Source organism: Plectropomus leopardus, chromosome 2 (genome assembly GCF_008729295.1).
Source record: "Plectropomus leopardus isolate mb chromosome 2, YSFRI_Pleo_2.0, whole genome shotgun sequence".
In the NCBI taxonomy this organism is placed as follows: Eukaryota; Metazoa; Chordata; class Actinopteri; order Perciformes; family Serranidae; genus Plectropomus; species Plectropomus leopardus.
Window position 1 is genome coordinate 14,226,459 of NC_056464.1, and position 19,169 is coordinate 14,245,627.

Here is a 19,169-nt window from a genome sequence, read left to right on the forward strand (position 1 = left end):
TTAAAGGGACAAAACAATTGTTTATGAGTGTGTATGATAAATTTCTTGAGAAAATTAGGATATGTAATTGGTAGCTCTACAACTGATGCAATATAGAAAATTATGTTAAGAAAATGATCGAACACATTTCAGGGTGGTGCATTTAAGGTCAAACAAGACTAATTGGATCACTTAATTATTGGCACCCTCTTTATTGTTCTTCATTTACCCAGGCTAAAGTGTCTTACACTAATTGGCTGCTGGTTGTTTACATTTCCCTGTGCTTGGTGAAAGCTGTATAACATCTATTATTCAGTACTTCCTCCATGCCTATTTATCTATCCAGACGTGGAGTAAACAGAGCTGGGAGGAGAGTACAATCGTCCTACTGTAAAAGGGGATAAAATAAAAAATAAGGCTAATAGATATCCAGAGAGGAAAGTGGTTCATAAGTGTTGCTAAGTGTTGGAAAGAAATTAACAGAACCAAAGTAGTATGATTTGAATTTACTGAACTACACTGTGTGGTAATTGTTGACATAATCAATAATTCCCCTTAAAATGACTACCATTATAATAGTGAAAACAAGTAAAATTAAACAAAATCAAGTGCTTTCCACATTTATTTAAGTCAGTTAAGTTAGAACTACAAAGTATAGTTTAGTTGGGCTTACTAAACAGTTGACTAATGGAGGTCCAACTGTAAGGTTGTGTTCATGTAAATCATTTAAGTCTGTGTAATGAAATGTCTTTATGTCAACCTTAATCAACACAGTTAATTAAGTCTAGATTGATAAGATACCTGTAATGTTGGAATTAACTAACACAGTTATGTTGGTTTCACATAAGTCAGTTATTACCATCTTAATGATATTAATAAATTATTATATCAAACACAATTCAGTTTGGTGGAAATTGTTGACATTACTCCAAGAAATAATTTTTTTAGTGGATTTAGGGACAATCCAAGCGACATTTTAAAACTTGAATGCTTGTTACATTGTTTAAAGTTACGGTTAAGTTAAGGTATGAAAACAGAGGGTTATCCATGTACATTTGTGTGTATTTGAAAAAAAAAGAAGGGATCCATTTAAAAATCAAAAAAAGAAAAAAGAAAAATAATTTTTATTCCATTAGGACTTATTGTAAATGATTATACTGTAACTGTGTAATGCTGTTTACTACTGTGAAACAGTGATATTTTCTGAGACAGTTTTCTTATTGTGAACATTTCTGGGACATGGTTTGTTCAGGGAGAATAAAGACATAAATCAGAAAAATAATAAATCAATAAAAAGTATATAATGCCTGTTGAATCCATATTAAATATGAGATGCTATATATGGTATGTAAATGAAAGGGTTAAATCTAGTACATCTGTAGATAGTGGGAACAATGATATTAATTTTCTTCCCCTTGTATTTTATTTCTTCTTTTATTTCGACCTGTGTCCTGTGTCCTTGCTTTCCTTGCCTTTCAAGGACTTTCTGTTTCCCAGAAGTCTCCAGCCCAACTACAGATCATGCCTCACACTACCACACGACTTGCCCCCTGCGGACATCGGCCGTCCTCTCTTTCCTCCAGTCAAACATTTATCATTCCACAGTCCAGTTACAACTTGTCCAGACAGCCACCTAAACACAGTGGTAACATGCAAACCAAACCACATGCACCCGGTCAACCCATGCACAGCACAGGCTCTGCCCTCTGCTGACGGACTGCAGAAGCTACAGCTGACGGAGCCTTCTGCCTCTGGATTTAGGCTCCACACAGCTTTGAAGAATCCAGCAAGGTATCAGTAGATCAGTTTAATCTACCATCCAAAGGTGACTCTAAATACACATTGATTCTCATTGATTTTCTTTGCATTAGAGTGGATTATCAGAGGAATGTTCATCCACTTTCAGCACAGCAACTCAGGTGAGAGAGTGACCTCTGACCTCTTCCTGCCTTTAAACCCTAAAAACACTGGATACGTTGATGAGCATTGCTGAGTGATAATTGACTGATTTGGACAAAATTGCATTAATTTTGACAGGAAAGATGCAGCTGCTCAGCTTCGGACAAGACCCCAAACCAGCAACCCTCAAAACCACTTTGCTCGGACACGATACTGGAGGTCTCATTCCAGCAGCAGCCGGGATTCCAGGTGAATGTTAAACTTAATTTAATTTAAAAAAGTTCTCAGTGTCCCATAAATAATAGCCTGTGAGGTCTAATTCTTCTTCTGATGTTCTCTCAGCAGTGGGTGCTACAGCTGCTTCCACGTGGTGAAGCCCTACCAAGCTGGACACTACATCATACACCCAGAGTTTGTGTCTGAGTGCCTTCGTTAGGACTATTAGAGAGCTGGCTTCCAAAGTGGGGATCGGGGACCCGCAGAGGTCCATGAGGGGATCATTAACTTCACTATTGTTTAATTCTCCACTAATTAACCCAGCGAGACAAGGTGTAAGAATGAATAATGTAACTGTAGGCTGCACTCTCACCACTATTATCTCCCTACATACAGCATGGACACTTTTACAGTTCAGTGCTAAATCAGCAGCGAATATCTTCCCATAAGGGGCTTGTGGTGATCAAATGGAATGAGGCACTGTGGACCAAACGTGTAGCTGTGTGTGGCATTAAAATGTTATCCCAATGATGGGTGTTTTTTTTGTGTGCTAAACTTGACTAATAATACTGGATTCATTATCTCCGCTAGGCATTTCACGTGTGTGTGTGTGCATGTGTGCATCTGTCTGTCTTCAGTTTATCTTGAATACTACTGGACCAATCAGTCGTATATTTTGTATGACTGTATGTTTAAGGATCTCTTTTGGTTGCAGTGCTTCACAGTTGAAAAATATGTTTTACTGACTGTTTTATATCGTCACTGACTACTGATTCCTTTTAACTGGTTGGAAGGGGCCATAGGTTTTCCAGAAATGATCTTGGCTAAAAACAATAAACTCTTCTGTTTGTTGGAGGCCACATTTTGGCCTTTGTTGTAACAGAAAAACTGTTTGGTCTCATTTTAATCCCAGTGATCCGAACTGTAGTTTTATACTTGATATGTAACACACCACTAAAGTAAGGCACTGTACGATAGATTAGTCCTGCAACCTGATTTTTGTTCCATCCTCCACCCTGTGTCAAATTACACTTGGAGCATTTTAGAAGTGGACCGTTTTGCCTGTCCAGTTTTGGTGACTTGCAGATTTTATTGCTTTTTTCATTTTTCGTTGATATTTATGCTTCTACCATAAGTAGTAGTAGTAGTAGTAGTAGTAAACTGGCCAAGTCGTAAAATGGTTACTTTTTTGTCTGTTTGTCTGTTTATTGTTGTTGTTTCCTACTTCTGCTGTAGGCATACTGAACACACACACACACACACACACACACACACACACACACACACACACACACACACACACACACACACACACTTTGTTACTTGCAGTGGGCCTACAGGTTCTAGAAGGTGCAAAAGTTTATTAATTATATACATTTATTAAAATCAGAACAGGAAAACACAGGCTCCTGAGATGTTCTAATCTCTCCTCTGTAAAAAGTCTGTGCCTGTGTCTAACTAGCAAAAAGGGAGAACAATCCATGGCCAAGGGTCAGCTACAATGCAGGCTTATGTAAGTATGCTGCACATACTTAAATAAACTATATATGAGGAGGCACACCTGTGCTCAGTCAGACACTGACTCACAGCCATTTGCTTACAGCAAACCTCCATACATTTCATGTTTTGATATCATTTTGTATTTTATATGTCTGAAATGTTCTATCTGGTGGGGCCAAAATTGGTGCTTTGGGGAACAGCAATTGGGGTTCCTAGCAAAACAAAAAAAAAATTCATATGAACTTTTACTCTGTCATAATTACTTTTGGATCTTCCATATATCCACTGATCCTTATATATCTACTATGTGCTGAGCTGAACTGTAGTTTAACTTCTCACCAGATGTGCTGGGAGCCCCGATGCTCATCGGGCATTATCAGGATTGAGAAATATAACATATGGTTTCCTGGAGTTTTAAAAACACCATATAAGGAGATGTTTTTGCTATAGGTTTTTGGCTAAGCTGGTGTTTTATTCAGCAAGGAGTTTCCAAAATTGGGGCGGTTTCATATCACAAGGTCTCTTGGGTTTTTATTGCCTCAACAGCATCACACATAAACATGGCTATACATGCACTTACTTACACCAAATACTCATACATATCCCCACACAAACATCTACACACATTACACACATATTCAGACGTGCACATGCAGGCAAACACACATCTATGTATTCACACATACACATTTAGACACCTATATGTCAGCGCATGAGCTCTCAGATCCTCTATATATACCCAGCCCTCTTTGTTCTTGTTGTAGATTCACTGATGTGCTCTGTTAATCTACCCATGTGTACATGAATTAAAGTTTCCCTTTATCAAGAGATTTTTTGTTGCCTGATTGATTCAGGCTATCTTCTTTGGACATGTTCTTTCTTTCATTTGGTGTCACTAACAGGGTAGCTGCGGCTAAAGCAGGTGAGCAGATCTTTCTTGTTCTACTTTGCTTGAGGCTAAATGAACTATTTGCTGTCCTGTACAGCCTTCACTCAGAAATCTTTTTAAACCAATAAAGACAAAGAGGGATTGATTAAAACAATTACTAATGTAGATTGAAACGGACTACAACAAACAAAACATAGGTGGATAAATTAATTGTGATATCTCATTATTGAATGCCCCAAATCTGCGCCTATTGGCGAACGTTAAACAAAATGTGTTAAAACATTACAGTGCTCTAATGAGTAAAAGTTAAACCACAGTAAAGTGTTGAAAATGCATTGTGTAGCACTAAAGTGATAAAACAGAGAGAAATTAGTAATATTATAAATACAGTTTAAGAACCACACTGTGATAAAGTGATGAAATATTGATTAAGGGTCAAAGGTTTTAGGAAAAGTGTGTGTTGGCTATGCCAGGACTGGCACAGGGGTCACTCCCAACGTCAGTATTTAGAACATGCACATTCCCCCCAATAAAAACATTAAAGTAGCGGTAGAGGACTATCTTTTGATAAAATTGCAAGAAAGTAAGTGTTTGATGCTCAAAATTTTCTGATAGAGGACCCCCAAACTCCCCATTACATATGTGTACCCTTAATGCTCAACAAAACCTATGCACTTGGAGTAGACTATAAAGTTATTTTTTTGATATTGTATAACTAAATAAAGAAAATAAGCCTACTAATGTTAAAGTTATAAATAATAAAAACATGCACAGTGGAATACTCAAGCGGCCTTTATAAAGAGTCCATTTCCTAATTGATTCATCTTCTTGATTGATTCACCTGGGTTCTTCCTTTCACTTACTATTCGAGGGATAATTATCTACATTTATTACAGGACTTCTTTATTGCATTTGGAGGGTTAAACAGAAATAGTACTACAAACAATGACATTTTCATCAGGGATAATACAGATTTATTTAGGTGATTATTATATGTAATTTTTAGTGATACTATATGGTCGATAACATATACCATAACACAGACCTCAAATCCTCATAGAAATAACATTGGTTTTTCTCTTTCCCACTGCTGCTTGCAGCTGTGTAATACATGTATTTTTGCACATTTGCCTCCTGCCATACATCCACTGTGTTTTGTGAAGTTTCTGAACTAGTGCAGCATGCTCAAGCCTTTGAAAAACGGAGTAACGTGTGCAGAATGAGAAACGTAACACGTCTGTTCCCATCTACTGGACTACATTTCCCATGCTGCAGTGGGCGTGGTCAAACGCAACATGTCTTGATGCGTCTTAGGCTTTTTCTGTGAACTGAGGCAAACAAGTTGTGCGGGGGGCTGCTGAAGGGGCAGCCGCCGACCGGGAGGCAAAAACTATTTTTGACGAGCAGCTCCAAGTAAAACAGGACGAGCATAAACGGTAATGACATGCCATTTTACTTTAACTGATTCCCTGCTTTTTTCTTTTTTTTTCTTTTCCCTCCGTTAACTTTTTTGCACCACCCACCACCGCTCACAGCAACCGCTTTCTATACAATACTGTATGGAGAAGTTAGGGTAGGCTACAGCAGCAAACAAGATCATTTTTTGTACTGGTACAGTTATAATTTTATAAATGTGGGCTTGTATGTGTTTTGCGTTTTATATTTAATGACAAAAAAATCGAATGATAGCATAGGCTTTGTAAAAAATTGTGTCGTTTAAAAACGCACATGCAAAGTTAATACCGTCACTGCTGATAATTACTTTCGGTGCTTTGTGAAGTTCAGCCGTGTTCTTATAGACCTATAGCCTATTCAAGTTTATTAGCAGAGTATAACACTGTAGTCACTGCAACACGTCGCATACACACACGCACTCTCTGCAAACACGCGTGCTCACTTTGTTCCCACTGAATCAGCACTTCTGTGTTTACTTGTTTCTTCATGTCAGGAGAGATAGTGAATCTACTGAAATGGCAAATATGAACCCCCTTGATCAAAACATAAACAAGGAAATGCCACAGTCTGAACTTTTTTCTGCCATTTCATGCTCTTTCAGTGAGAAAAACATGTTTGAGTTGTTCACGATGGCCACTACTTGAAAGACAACAAACTTTTTTTTCTTTTTTTTAAGATTTATATTTTTTGGCTTTTTGCCTTTATTTGAGACAGGACAGATATAGTGTGAAAGGGAGAGAGAAATTGGGGATGACATGCAGCAAGGGGCCGGGGGCCGGAATCAAACCCGCAGCCGCTGCAGCGAGGACACAGCCCCTGTACATGGGGTGCCCGCCCTACCAACCGAGTTACTGGGCGCTCCCCCAACAAACTTTTTTTAGCAATTTTTAAATCAACTTTGCAATAATTGTGATAAGCTGAAACGGTTAATCGATTACGATTAATTGATTATTCAGAAGAAGGACAGAAATACAATCAACAACAATTTTGCTAAAATATTTTTTGTGTGACTACAATACACCAGATCATTGTGTTAAGCTCCTGTTGGATGTTTAAATGATGCATTTCTTATAATAATCATTAAATTAGGTATAAGTCATTTTAAGCATAAGTTTTCTGGCTTCAGCTTCCTCTCTGGTTCCAGATGTGAATATTTGCTGTACTACAATTACAATATTCTCTGATTTCTTAGGTACTATCTATGATCTGTTAAGCTATTTTTGTAAAACTTGCGACACTAACCCAACATTTTACACCAAACCAGCAAAACTCTTCACTTTTAAAAAATTGTGTTTTTGCATCAATACAGTACACAGCAATCGCCATTTGAATAAACACACAAAGCATTAACTACACTCTACAATAGTTAAAACAGTTTTCAGTAAAGTTGTCATACATGTAGTAAACACACATACACACAGATGTTTATTCCCAACATAATACACTATTAATACAGAATAACAGAATATACTAACACTCCTCAAATAACAAAAGCACAGCAGAAGAAAAAGCACTTCAACCACATCACATGCAATGTTGTCTTGTGCTAGGCAGCACGTGCATCAATGTGAAAAGGCAATTATTGACACAAATAGTGCAGCAATGTAGAGACTAATGTCACAGTTTTGCTCAACATGCTACACATTTGAAAACTGAGCGTAAGGCAGTGAATGTGCTTTTAGTTTGGCACACTTGATAAATGCATTGGCTACAACTTTTATTGTTTTCTGAGATAGTGCTTCAAAAATAACCCTGTTTTGTATTCAGAAGAAACTGTAATCAGTTCATCAGTTAATAGAAAGACCTTAGTTTGCCATACATGTTAGTAAACTGAACAAGCCTGTTGTATATCTGGGTTTTGGTTGACTGAATAAAACAAACTGTCTTGGGGCTGTGGGGAATGGGCATTTGTCTTTATTTTGTGATTTTTGTTTTTATTGGCAAAGAAATTAATTGATTAATTGAGATGTACCGATTATGAAAATACTAGATTTACTTTACTGGTTTATCCAATAAATTGAATATCACTGGGTATTGATGGTTGATCAAGATTTCAAGACGTCCCATTACTGTGGTGGACACAGTTTTTACAGTTTAGACTAAACAACTGAGAAAATAATCCCTACGTTGATTGATAATGACAACAAGTGTTATTTGTAGCCTGATGTGATAAATGTAAAATCATCAATTGTCTTATTTTGCTTTTAAAATGAGAAAGAAAAAGATAAAAAATGAATACAGTGAATCTTGCTGGTCAATTCCAGCAGCCTGAGTGGATCTCCAAGGAACCAACAGTTAGTTCCCTGTTAATTAATGATGGGCTTATGTTATCACTCCTGTTGTTGGGGGAAATCTATACTAAGGGTGGTTGAACACAGAATTAGTCAATTAGATTGCTAATTAATAGCATGCATTTTTTATTATCGACCCTTGCTGCCAGGGCCAACCATGAGGGTCAATTGCAGTTAGGACTAGTCAGCAAAGAGGGAATCTGGACTGAACTCCCGTCGGCTGGCTGTGCACCTTTAATCTAATCCATTCTGATTAGCTAAAGACACAATAACTAACATCAGCTAGTTAATTACCCGTAAGAGTTTTTGCCTTGTCCCTTCTGGGAGGGACATTCACATCTAAATGCAATAGAAATAAACATGCATGTTGACATGTTTTTGTCTTCAACGAACCAAGTTACTTCCAGTTTTGGTTGGTCTGGCTTGATGGAGCACAAAGTTTAGTATTCTTTCCTCTCCCTCCCGGCATTGGCAGAGCTTTAAGGCCAAAATCCCCTTTTCTGCTCCCCTACTTCCTTACATACAAATGAGTCTTCTTTCAATTGAACTCATATGTTAGAATTACTGCTGGGAACATCCACTTTATCCTCTTAAGGGTAATTGGCAGTAGATTTGTTTTGTTAAATCTCAGACACATCTTTAAAGTTTACATCCTGACAGCGTAATACCTCTAAGTGCTGCAGAATCACTTTGTGCAGCAATGCAGAGCATGTAAGACAATGCCAGAAATGTAATGGAGGCTTTGAGTTGACAAGGAAACAAGATAGACGGAGAAACAGGCTGACACCTCATGCTGATTGTGGTGGAGCTTTTTTCTGGATGTAGATTTTGACTTACCAAAACTGGTAAGAAATATTAGGTGAACGTTCTCTGCAAAGGCTCAAGCTAAAGGCAGCCTTTTTGTAGCAATCATTTTATTTTAAAAACATTTTTTCTAAACTCCAGTGTTGATATTAGAAGGCCTAGACACTGACATTTCTAACCCTGTTATCTCTCTCTCATGACAGGTAGGCAAGCCGACATAACGACAGGGTCAGAGTCCAGTAAACGAGGTTCCCTTGAAAGCATTTCTGTGATCTTTAGGACAGAAACTCTCAGAATTGCTCACTGAACTTCACAAGCCATGTACCAAGTTGTACCGGGAGGAGCGGGAGGCACTATTACAGATGTTCTCCCCCCGCAGAAGCACAGCAAGGACACTCGACCCTTTGTCGGAGCTGGAGTAATCGGCCTGGTGCTGGTAATTGCTGCAGTGACTGCTTGGTGTTATTACATAGCCTCTCTACGCAAAGCTGAGCTGCTTAAGACTCAGCTCCTGGATCTGAATAAAGATGGCTACATTATCAGGAACCAGGGAGGGTCTATTGTTTTCAGAATGGATTTCAGGTTGGTATTTTTCAACAGTCTTTAAATTCTGATTTGGTGATGATGCATATTTCAGATACATCAGAAAAATAATGTCAAATTTAAAGTGAATTTCAGTCATTTAACTGTCACAGCAGAAATGTGAGGTTGTATGTTGAGAAAGATTGCCTGTAAATGTAACCTTTTAAAAATCTTGGCAGGTCAGGCACGCTCGATTTGGATTCATGCTCCAAAGAAGGGGAGATGCTGAGCTGCGGACGCACCACTGATAGAAATCTGAACTTCTTCATTGAGACAGTGCGACCCAAAGACACGGTGCAGTGCTACCGTGTGCGTTGGGAGGAACTGGTTCCTGACATTCCTGTTGAACATGCTATGACATACAAGTTTGCACACTGGTATGGTGGTGCAGTGTCAGCAATTCAACACTGGCCTATTTCTATTAACGGCCAACAGGCTCCCAAACCCTTTGTCACTAGCGACATTTACTCAAACCGCAATGAATTTGGTGGAATTTTGGAGAGTTATTGGCTTTCATCCAATGCAACCGCCATCAAGATAAATAATTCAGTGCCTTTCCACCTGGGCTGGAATGACACAGAGAAAACCATGTCCTTCCAGGCACGATACAATGACAGTCCTTTCAAGCCAAACCCAGGAGAGGCACCGTGTGCTGAACTGAGCTACAGAGTGTGCGTTGGCTTGGATGTGACATCTATACACAAGTACATGGTCCGCAGATACTTCAACAAACCCTACAAAGTGCCTGCCAAAGCTATGTTTGACCATCCTATATGGTCTACCTGGGCGCTACATAAGACTGACATTGACCAAGAGAAATTCTTGAAGTTTGCCGCCAACATCCGAAAGTACAACTTTTCCTGTAGCCACCTGGAACTAGACGATCGCTACACCAGCCGCTACGGAGAATTTAGCTTTGACACAAAAAAATTCCCAAATGCCTCGGACATGTTCCAAAAGCTAAAATCAGATGGATTTCAGGTGTCGCTCTGGATACACCCGTTTGTCAACTATGACTCGAAAAACTTCCATTATTGTGTAGAGAAGGGGCTGTTTGTCCGGGAGCCAACAGGTCAGCTGCCGGCATTGGTGCAATGGTGGAATGGCATTGGTGGTATTTTGGACTTCACAAATCCAGAAGCCCGTGATTGGTTTTCCTCCCAGTTACGCTCACTGCGTTCTGGGTATGGGGTGTCGTCTTTTAAATTTGATGCAGGTGAAACCAACTACTTACCATGGAAATTTAGCACCAGGACTCCCATTCGGGACCCGAGTTTTTTCACAAGGCGTTACACGGAAATGGCTATTCCCTACAATGACAGAGCTGAGCTGCGCAGTGGCTATCAGTCCCAGAACATTTCCTGCTTCTTCAGACCCATTGACAGAGACTCTGTGTGGGGCTATGAGTTAGGTCTGAAATCCATTATCCCCACAGTTCTCACCATCAGCATCCTCGGCTATCAGTTCATTTTACCTGACATGATCGGAGGGAATGCCTATCTGAACCGCACGGATGGAGATCGTGTCTTACCCGATCGAGAACTCTATATCCGTTGGCTGGAGCTGTCAGCCTTCATGCCCTCCATGCAGTTCTCTATACCGCCCTGGGAATACGACAGTGAGGTGGTTGAAATTGCTCGAAAATACATAGCTGTCCATGAGAGTATTGTTGCGCCGCGGGTCCTGGAGCTGGCTGGGGAGGTACTGGACACCGGGGACCCAATCATACGGCCCCTGTGGTGGATTGCCACAGGTGATGAGACAGCCTACAAAATCGACTCCCAGTTCCTGATTGGGGATGACCTTATGGTAGCCCCAGTTTTGGAGCCTGGAAAGCAAGAGCGTGACATCTACCTCCCTGCTGGCCATTGGAAAAGCTATAAGGGGGAGAGATTTGATATCAAGGAGCCACTGCATCTCACAGACTACCCTGTAGATCTGGATGAAATTGCCTTCTTTGTTTGGGTGTAGCAGGAAGGGAATGTAAAGCTGAACAGGCTTAATTAGCCTGTGCTGCAATTTGCTTGTAAGACAAGCTTCACAAATTAAGCTTGTATTCTTGTATGAAATGGTTGTTTGTTATGGAAAAGCTTCTCTGAACAATCTGGAGACTTTTAAAGTTGTAACAATACATTATATCATCTGTTGAACAGTTTCACTCAAAACTGCTCAAAACCCCATCTTCATTTTTTATTTGATTTAAACGAATGAATGCATCAGCTCTTTCGTTTTGCATTTTTGTAGTTTAAAGGAAATATTGCTAGCTATTCTCCATTAAACAGAGACTATGTAACTTTTGGCAGCCACTGACAGTGTTGTGCACGTACACACACAAGAGCTCAAAGTTCAGTTCACAGATTAAAATGAACTAACTCACATTTGTTTCAGCTCAAAGTTCCTAAAAATGAACAAATTTACATCTATGTCTCAAGGTTTGTTACAATAAAATAATTTATTGTGATCATCATTCACTTGAAGATATCTCCTACTTGTTGTGTGATGATGATGTTTGGACTTGTTTTCTCATACCTGGCAAGCACAATTTGCATATAAATTTGAGTTTTTTCCCGTTGAATGCCCAACTTACTGAGCATTCATTGAAATCCTCGGGTATCATCAAACGAGCGTCGTTAATTGTCATGAGAGCAAACAAAGTTCACATTTAAGTTCATCAGTTTCAAATATGAGCATGTTCAATGAACAACATTTTAGCAAGTTCATGCACACCATATGTGAAAATTGCGTGCTACTGATAAGTGCAATAACAGTAGTCCAATAGACTCAATACTGTCAGTTATAATAATAAAAATAAATAAATAAAAAAACAATAATAATCATAATCATAATCATAATAATAACAATCATAATCATAATCATAACAGTATAATAATAATGTCAGTCAATAATGTCTGTTTAAAGTTTGCTAACACTAGCTAAGTAAGGCTGTAGCAGTAAAACCCCAGCATGTATAACAGTTACATAGTCTCACTTTAAAACCTTGGCAAGTCATGTATATGAAACATTTGTCATAAAGGGAATATGCAAACTGTGAAGTAGTATAGTTGTCATTGCATGCCATAAAGTTGGAGTTAAATTTTAGCCAAACAGAGTGTATCAAAGGAGTACAGTTGAAGGGGTGTCATCATAGTTATGATTAAGCTGATCGTAGGCTACAAAAAACCTTCTTTATTGATGAAAATTTCAGTTTGACTGAGATATCCTACTTTCCTTTGACACTAATGACTCCTCTACTCTTCTGCTCCGAGATACTTTTCAGGAAGTCAGGTTTTATGCTTCATTTATCAGGATGAATGCTTGAAGTTTAATCATTACAAACTGCACATGCTCTCATTTGTGGAACTCAGTGTCATGTAACTACTCTTAGCACAGAAGACGGTGCCTTTTATTAGGCACTAAATATTTTATGCTCTTCCTCAGGTAACAGCCTTCTCTGGCTGTAGTGTGTTTTGAAGTGTCTGGTAAATGTCTTTATTGTGCTTTGCTAAATCTGAATGCATGTAAACAGTTAGTCATACTATGGTGTATCATATATTGAGCCCAGTGACCTAAGTGATAGTAGTCTGTTTATTTTAAATATACTTGTTCTGCAATGTGAAAGTCCATAAATGGAGTGAATTTAGCAGCATTTAATCATCAAATTAATGATGGTGATCGGTACTGTGTATTTTGTTACCTTGTGTTTGTTACTGTGAATATTTTGTAACTGCAGTAACATCTCAAAGTGCCATTAATAATTACTGTCACCAACTTTAAGTGATTTGTTGTTATGCTATACATGTATTATTGTTCCATTGTTACATTTTGTACGATTATCGTGTTATATTATCGTTAATTTAACCATTTATGGGATGAGTGCACCGCAAATGCTACAAAACTAAATTGTCCATTATGTAGCTGCAAAGGGCTTCATATCAAAGTGCATCATGTGAAATCACAGATGCAGCTAATATTGATTGTCTTATCAAACTCGGTTTAAGGCAGCAAGCAGAGGTGTTGACTCAAGTCACATGACTTGGACTCGAGTCAGGCTCGAGTCACAAATTTGATGTCTTAAAAAAGAATTGCAACTCAACTTGGACTCACATACCAATGACTTGTGACTTTACTTAGACTTTGAATCTGAAACTGACTTGAAAATACCTGATGCCTTCTCCCAAGCTAGTATCAAGAGAAATTAAGAGACATTTATTTCAATGTAAGTTAAATATAGCAAGACAGATTAGAAACACACATAGGTCATACTGTTGTGGCGCTGGTTAATAGTGCTAAATGGCACTACTTTTTTTAATGATAAAATCAGTGGCACTGTTTAACAAATAAATAGAATTTGTATTTTGTAGATGTAATATTTTATATTATGTTAATAAAATTATTAAATTTAGTGAAAAGGGCTTTTTATTTTGTTCAGTTCAGGACCTGTGACTTAACTTTGAAACTGAGTTAAAAGAATTGAGACTAACCTGTGACTTGCAAAACAATGACTTAATCCCACCAATGGCCAGTGACCTTAAAATAAAAAAATGAAAGAAGAATATTGGTAACACTGTCCTGCTGTTTAAATGAAGACTTTTGAATCCGAGATCCTTTCAATCTAACGTGAAAGTGACCTCCTGTGGTTTCAATGTTAATTTTTTAAAAATTGCAATAAAAAAAAAAAAAACAACAAAAGACTGTGTTATTGTGAAATAACAAAAAGCGAACGTCCACGATGTTATGGTGCAATGCTCTCATTTTGCAATATTTATTTCTGTTTAACCCGGTCTGTGTGGCTCACAGATTGACCTGAGTGGTTTTTGTTTGTGCCTTTTGACATAGTTTTATCATAACAGCGCTGCCTATTTATAGCAGTTCTCAGTCAGCATCTGTGCCAGGCCAACCTCTGAGGCTATTTCTGTCACAGACTGTCTTGCTTTATGATGAGACTGAGAGATTATATATCTCGGACTGAATGTTTCTTTGCTTTTGGCTCTCATGACCCAGCATGTACTTTCTGCCTCAAGTTAACTGAACATTGCACTAATTTCAGCAAGAGTGTATACTTGGTGTCATTTTGTATGAATGTATTAAAAGAAATCAAGTTTGACTTTTGTCTGCAGCTTCATTTGCATCACATGCACAGATTTAGATTTGAAAGGAAATGTCACGTGAAGCACAACGTTTTGCAACCATGACCACCACTACCAGAATATTTAAATCCTCTAAGATCAATATATGCCTTACCGTTACTTATTTACACACACCTGCGCATAAAATACACTCAGGTCAGTAAGCTGACCGTGCAACCAGTGAGCCAATAACAACCTGTAACCTCTTATGAGTTTGCAACACATGAAAACTAATGTGCCTATCAATTTGATATCGAAAGAGACACCCTTGAGGGACTTTTCTAACTTTTAGCGCCCCGGCTCATCACGGGGTGATAATGACAAGGTGATGAAACAATTGTGCAGGTTATTTGGAGGCTGTGTTCAGATCAATAAATCATCTGGCGGTTCATGATGTGAGGCCAGAGAGCAAGTGATATCAAACGACCAGACACCAAGAATAAAAAAGATAAACGTCAAGGGGAGATAATAGCAACAATATTTATTAGAATAACAGCCGTAAGCATGATTGTTCTGTTTTGAGTTCAAACAGCCTGGCAGGGCCATTTCTTACTGCTACAGTCGATCTTTCATATGTTTGGGGAATTTCTTCCATTTCAAAACAGCGGGATATGCTTCAGAACTACTTCACTTTATTTGCCAATGCCTCATCTTTCTTCAAAATTGATCTTGACTTGCAGCCTGTGCGGGGAGGACATATATTCATTGATTAGCTGTCTGTGTGTAGCACGGATCAATATTATTTGTTGGTTCGCTTTTTGCAATCATATTGTTTGGTTCTGCCCATCTTTTCACAGGCTGGACAAGTCATTTACTGCATGTAGGAGTTTTAAGGGGAACTTAAACTTTTAGATTTCTGGGAGGAGAACTGAAAAAATGTTTTAACAATAGGCATGATTAATTAGATATTTATTACATGATTTAATGCTTGCAGAATTTTAGCAATTTGTCGATTTTACAGCAGCGTAGCATGTGGGGTGCAGATGACCAGGTCCAAAATTTGGAGTTATAGTTAAATGAGTAAGATTTATGTAGGGAAAATAAAGAAGAGTTTGCTGATACTCTCATGCTGACATTTTTTTTTCACTAGAAGTCAATATTGATCCTTTTTTTTTTGTTGCTACCCAATTATTACGAGTGGTTGATAGCAAATTGTGGGATGGTATCCTTTTTTTGGCTCCTGAATGGGTGGGGGGGCATGTGAAATTGCACATACTAGTTTTACACATTGTTATGTAGCATAATGCACATATTTGATATTTTATTTTATAATCTTATTTTCATACTTGTTATTTCTACTTTCTTATAATTCTCTATGCTTTACATCAGAGTGAATGTAAGAAAATACATTTTCTTCAATTTCACAATAAAGTATTTCTTATTTCTTATTTCTATGATGTTGATTGCAGTAAAAGTGGAGGTAACAACAGAAAATTATGATACAGAGTATGTGAAATAAAAAAATAATACATAAAAAATTGATCAAACAAAAGGAAAGAAAAAATGCTGATTATTTTCAAAAGAGCTTTTAAGAGCTTTTGGAAATTAAACAATAACATGAAATCTGAGCGTTCGGCCATGTGGTGCTGCAGACATCCAGAAGGGTGCAGTGTAGCTTCATCGATAAACTCTCTCTCTGACATGACAGTGGACCATGGGCCAGATGTTATTTGTGTGCGCGCACACAAACACACACACACACACACACACACACACACACACACACACACACACCAAGCAGGACACAAAACTGGCAGAGCACTTCCCCTCCTCCTTCCCCACCTGTGAGCCCACCTGTGTGTCCATCTGCAGAAGAGAGACGCCAGTTGTTCTGGTTAGGAGCCAGTGTGTCTCAAGTACCTCCCCATATCCTCCTTCCATGAGCCTGTCTGCTCTCTGTCCTCCCCAGTAAGGCATATATATTACAGAGAGAGAGACAAGTGGCACTCGGGACAACAACCATAGAAACACTAAAAATAGATGCATATTTTGCATTTTTCAACTTATATCTAACAACACCCAGAGTGAATAATGGCCCTGATCAAGAATTCCTGCAAAAATAAATGATTAAATCACACTATTATAGTGTATGTCTGTGGTTTATAGATCTAAAGATTTGACTTTAAATTACCTCAATTTATGTTGTAATTTGTACAGCCAAATCCAGCTAGACTTGAATTTACAAATGCCACAAACAAGCTAATTGATAAATAATATATATATTGCAAGCAACCTATTAAACATGTCTAAAATAAATATAATGAACATTAAAACTGCTGCATCCATCATCAAAACTGTTGTTGAATCACAATTTTAAAGCGAAATGAAGAGGAGACAAACAATGATGAATAAGCTTTGGTTTTTATTAGAAAAGCTTCCCAGCCTCTTGGAGTTAAGTGTGGAATGAGCATTTATTGTAGAGGACCACAGGGGAAATAAAACCCCATGGCCGTCTCTTGTGTGAAGTGAGAATCTTTGTCCTTAACCCAAGATTTTCACTCCGTAACTAGAATGACCTCGCATCTGGTGCTGCCACGGCTTGTCTGACAGGAATATGTCTGTCCTCGCTGGGTAACAAATGAACCCAACACCCCTGAGACTTGTCTCGCATCTGTTTATCTTTTTCACCTGTCGGTTCGCTGCACTGCATCAGGCTTACACTCCTCTGCAGCCTTTGTGGATTTCTGAACATGCCTCTGGCATTGCAGGGACGGAGATAGTCGATGTTGGCTGGTTGCAACATTTGTTAACTTTATGACTTGGTGTAATAGAATAGTACACAGTGTGTAAGTCCGCTTACACATATTTTTTAAATAACTTAGCTTGATATTCTTATCTTTACTGCTGCACAGTTATTTTTTAATCTGCTTGCTTTGCTATTATATATTTGGCATTTTATGTCTTGGCTAAAGCTGAAATCTTTTTTTTATTACTGATTGACACTAAATCAACTGAAAACTGCTCTGCAACTATTAGTTGCTGAATTTTTCAACATGCTAAAGATTCTCATGTTTTAGTGAATAAATTTGCAGCTTACTTTATCTTTTTCTTTCTAAATTGGACAATTTGGGGTTTTAGACTTTTTGTCAAACAAAAGTAAATTTGTTCAAAAGTAATTCAAAAGTAATTTGATGACATAAATTTAAAAATGATAAACCAAGTGCATTATTGGTTAATATAAAATAAAATATTTGGTGAAAGAATTCATAATTAAAATTATTGGTTGCACCTGAGTGCAGCAGTAAGGCGGTAGTGATATATATTTGGGGGTTGGGGGTCACATCCCCACAAAGGTACTAAAATAAAAACAAAAAATTACCACTCTACCACAGGTAACCATGCACCACTGCCTGAGATAGTAATAACCGTCAGTTGGAAACATGATAAATAAATGAATAATGAATAAAATAAATACTAAAGAACTTTACAAGTATTATGGTGTACTGCAGTTTTTCATGGGGTTTGTCAAACTACTGTTGCAGTACCCCAGCAGGACACGGCTCAGGGGTGTATTCAGCTAATGTTAATGCCTTAATTATGTTATACTTGTCAGATAGCTCATGAGAAATCTAAAATGTCAATCATCTATGTTACCCTGCACGTGTAATTGATGTAGACAGTAGCAGCTTTCATTTATTGCATATTTGCATACAGACTAATGTGTTCTTTCTTAGAAAAAATAATGGAATAGAAAATACATTTTCAAATTCTTCCTTGGGGTGGGAGACTTCTCTGCAGATTTGGTTCCCTCCACTGTTGTCTCCATGGCTCTGGCCTTGCACTCTTGAATCTTAAGTATGCGCAGATAGTAAAGAGTTAAAGGAAATGGCAACAGATATGCTTAAATAGTAAAATTAAGGACTTAGGTGAGGACAACAGGCAGGGCACCTCCTCTGTGCCTCGGTGGAGGTAAGAGGCTGAACGAAATGTCAGCCACCGAGGAACAGATGCATAATTGAAACATTGCGTTGCTGCTGCAGCTGCACACAGGGTTGTTTGATTGATACCGTTTTAGAACACTCCTGTCCCCTCATGCTCCTGGGGTTTACCTGGGGAGAAACCAGGGGAGGGGGAAAGGTGCTTAGGTGGCTCATCTGGGTTTTGGAGGAAAATTGGTGCCATCCATCAAACACTGCATTTAACAAACGCTAACGCAGGCCTGGCCAACAAAGGATTCGTATATAAGGCAGCGAACCGGAAAACATGTGAGGTGCAGCGACTGCTGAGGGTCTATCAATCAGCTAGTCAGCTCCTTTATTTAACAAGCGAGGGCCACAGACCCCGAGGGCCACACTTCATATTCTGGCTGGTTGGGCTTGCAGTCTTCTCCTGTATAAAGGGAGAAAAAAAAGGGGAAGGGAGGAATGAAGGGAGGAAGGAAAGAGGGGCATGAAGGGGCTGGGGTTGGGGGGTGATGGAGGTGCAGAA

The 19,169-nt window shown here is 38.5% G+C and overlaps 1 protein-coding gene across 1 annotated transcript; it reads left to right on the top strand.

Annotated features, from left to right (window-relative positions):
* Positions 1-5,835: 5,835 nt before the first annotated feature.
* Positions 5,836-14,672, top strand: myorg (myogenesis regulating glycosidase (putative)). The gene is made up of 3 exons (XM_042511559.1): positions 5,836-5,919; positions 9,237-9,615; positions 9,795-14,672. The coding sequence occupies exons 2-3, from the start codon at positions 9,353-9,355 to the stop codon at positions 11,584-11,586; spliced, it is 2,055 nt and encodes a 684-aa protein (XP_042367493.1). The 5' UTR covers positions 5,836-5,919; positions 9,237-9,352; the 3' UTR covers positions 11,587-14,672.
* The last annotated feature ends 4,497 nt before the right edge of the window (positions 14,673-19,169 follow it).

Excerpts from the sequence above, each read along its gene's own strand:
- myorg (XM_042511559.1), top strand. The coding sequence starts at position 9,353 with ATGTACCAAGTTGTACCGGGAGGAGCGGGAGGCACTATTACAGATGTT. Across the intron at positions 9,616-9,794 it reads GTTTTCAGAATGGATTTCAG|GTCAGGCACGCTCGATTTGG; the intron begins GTTGGTATTTTT and ends AAATCTTGGCAG.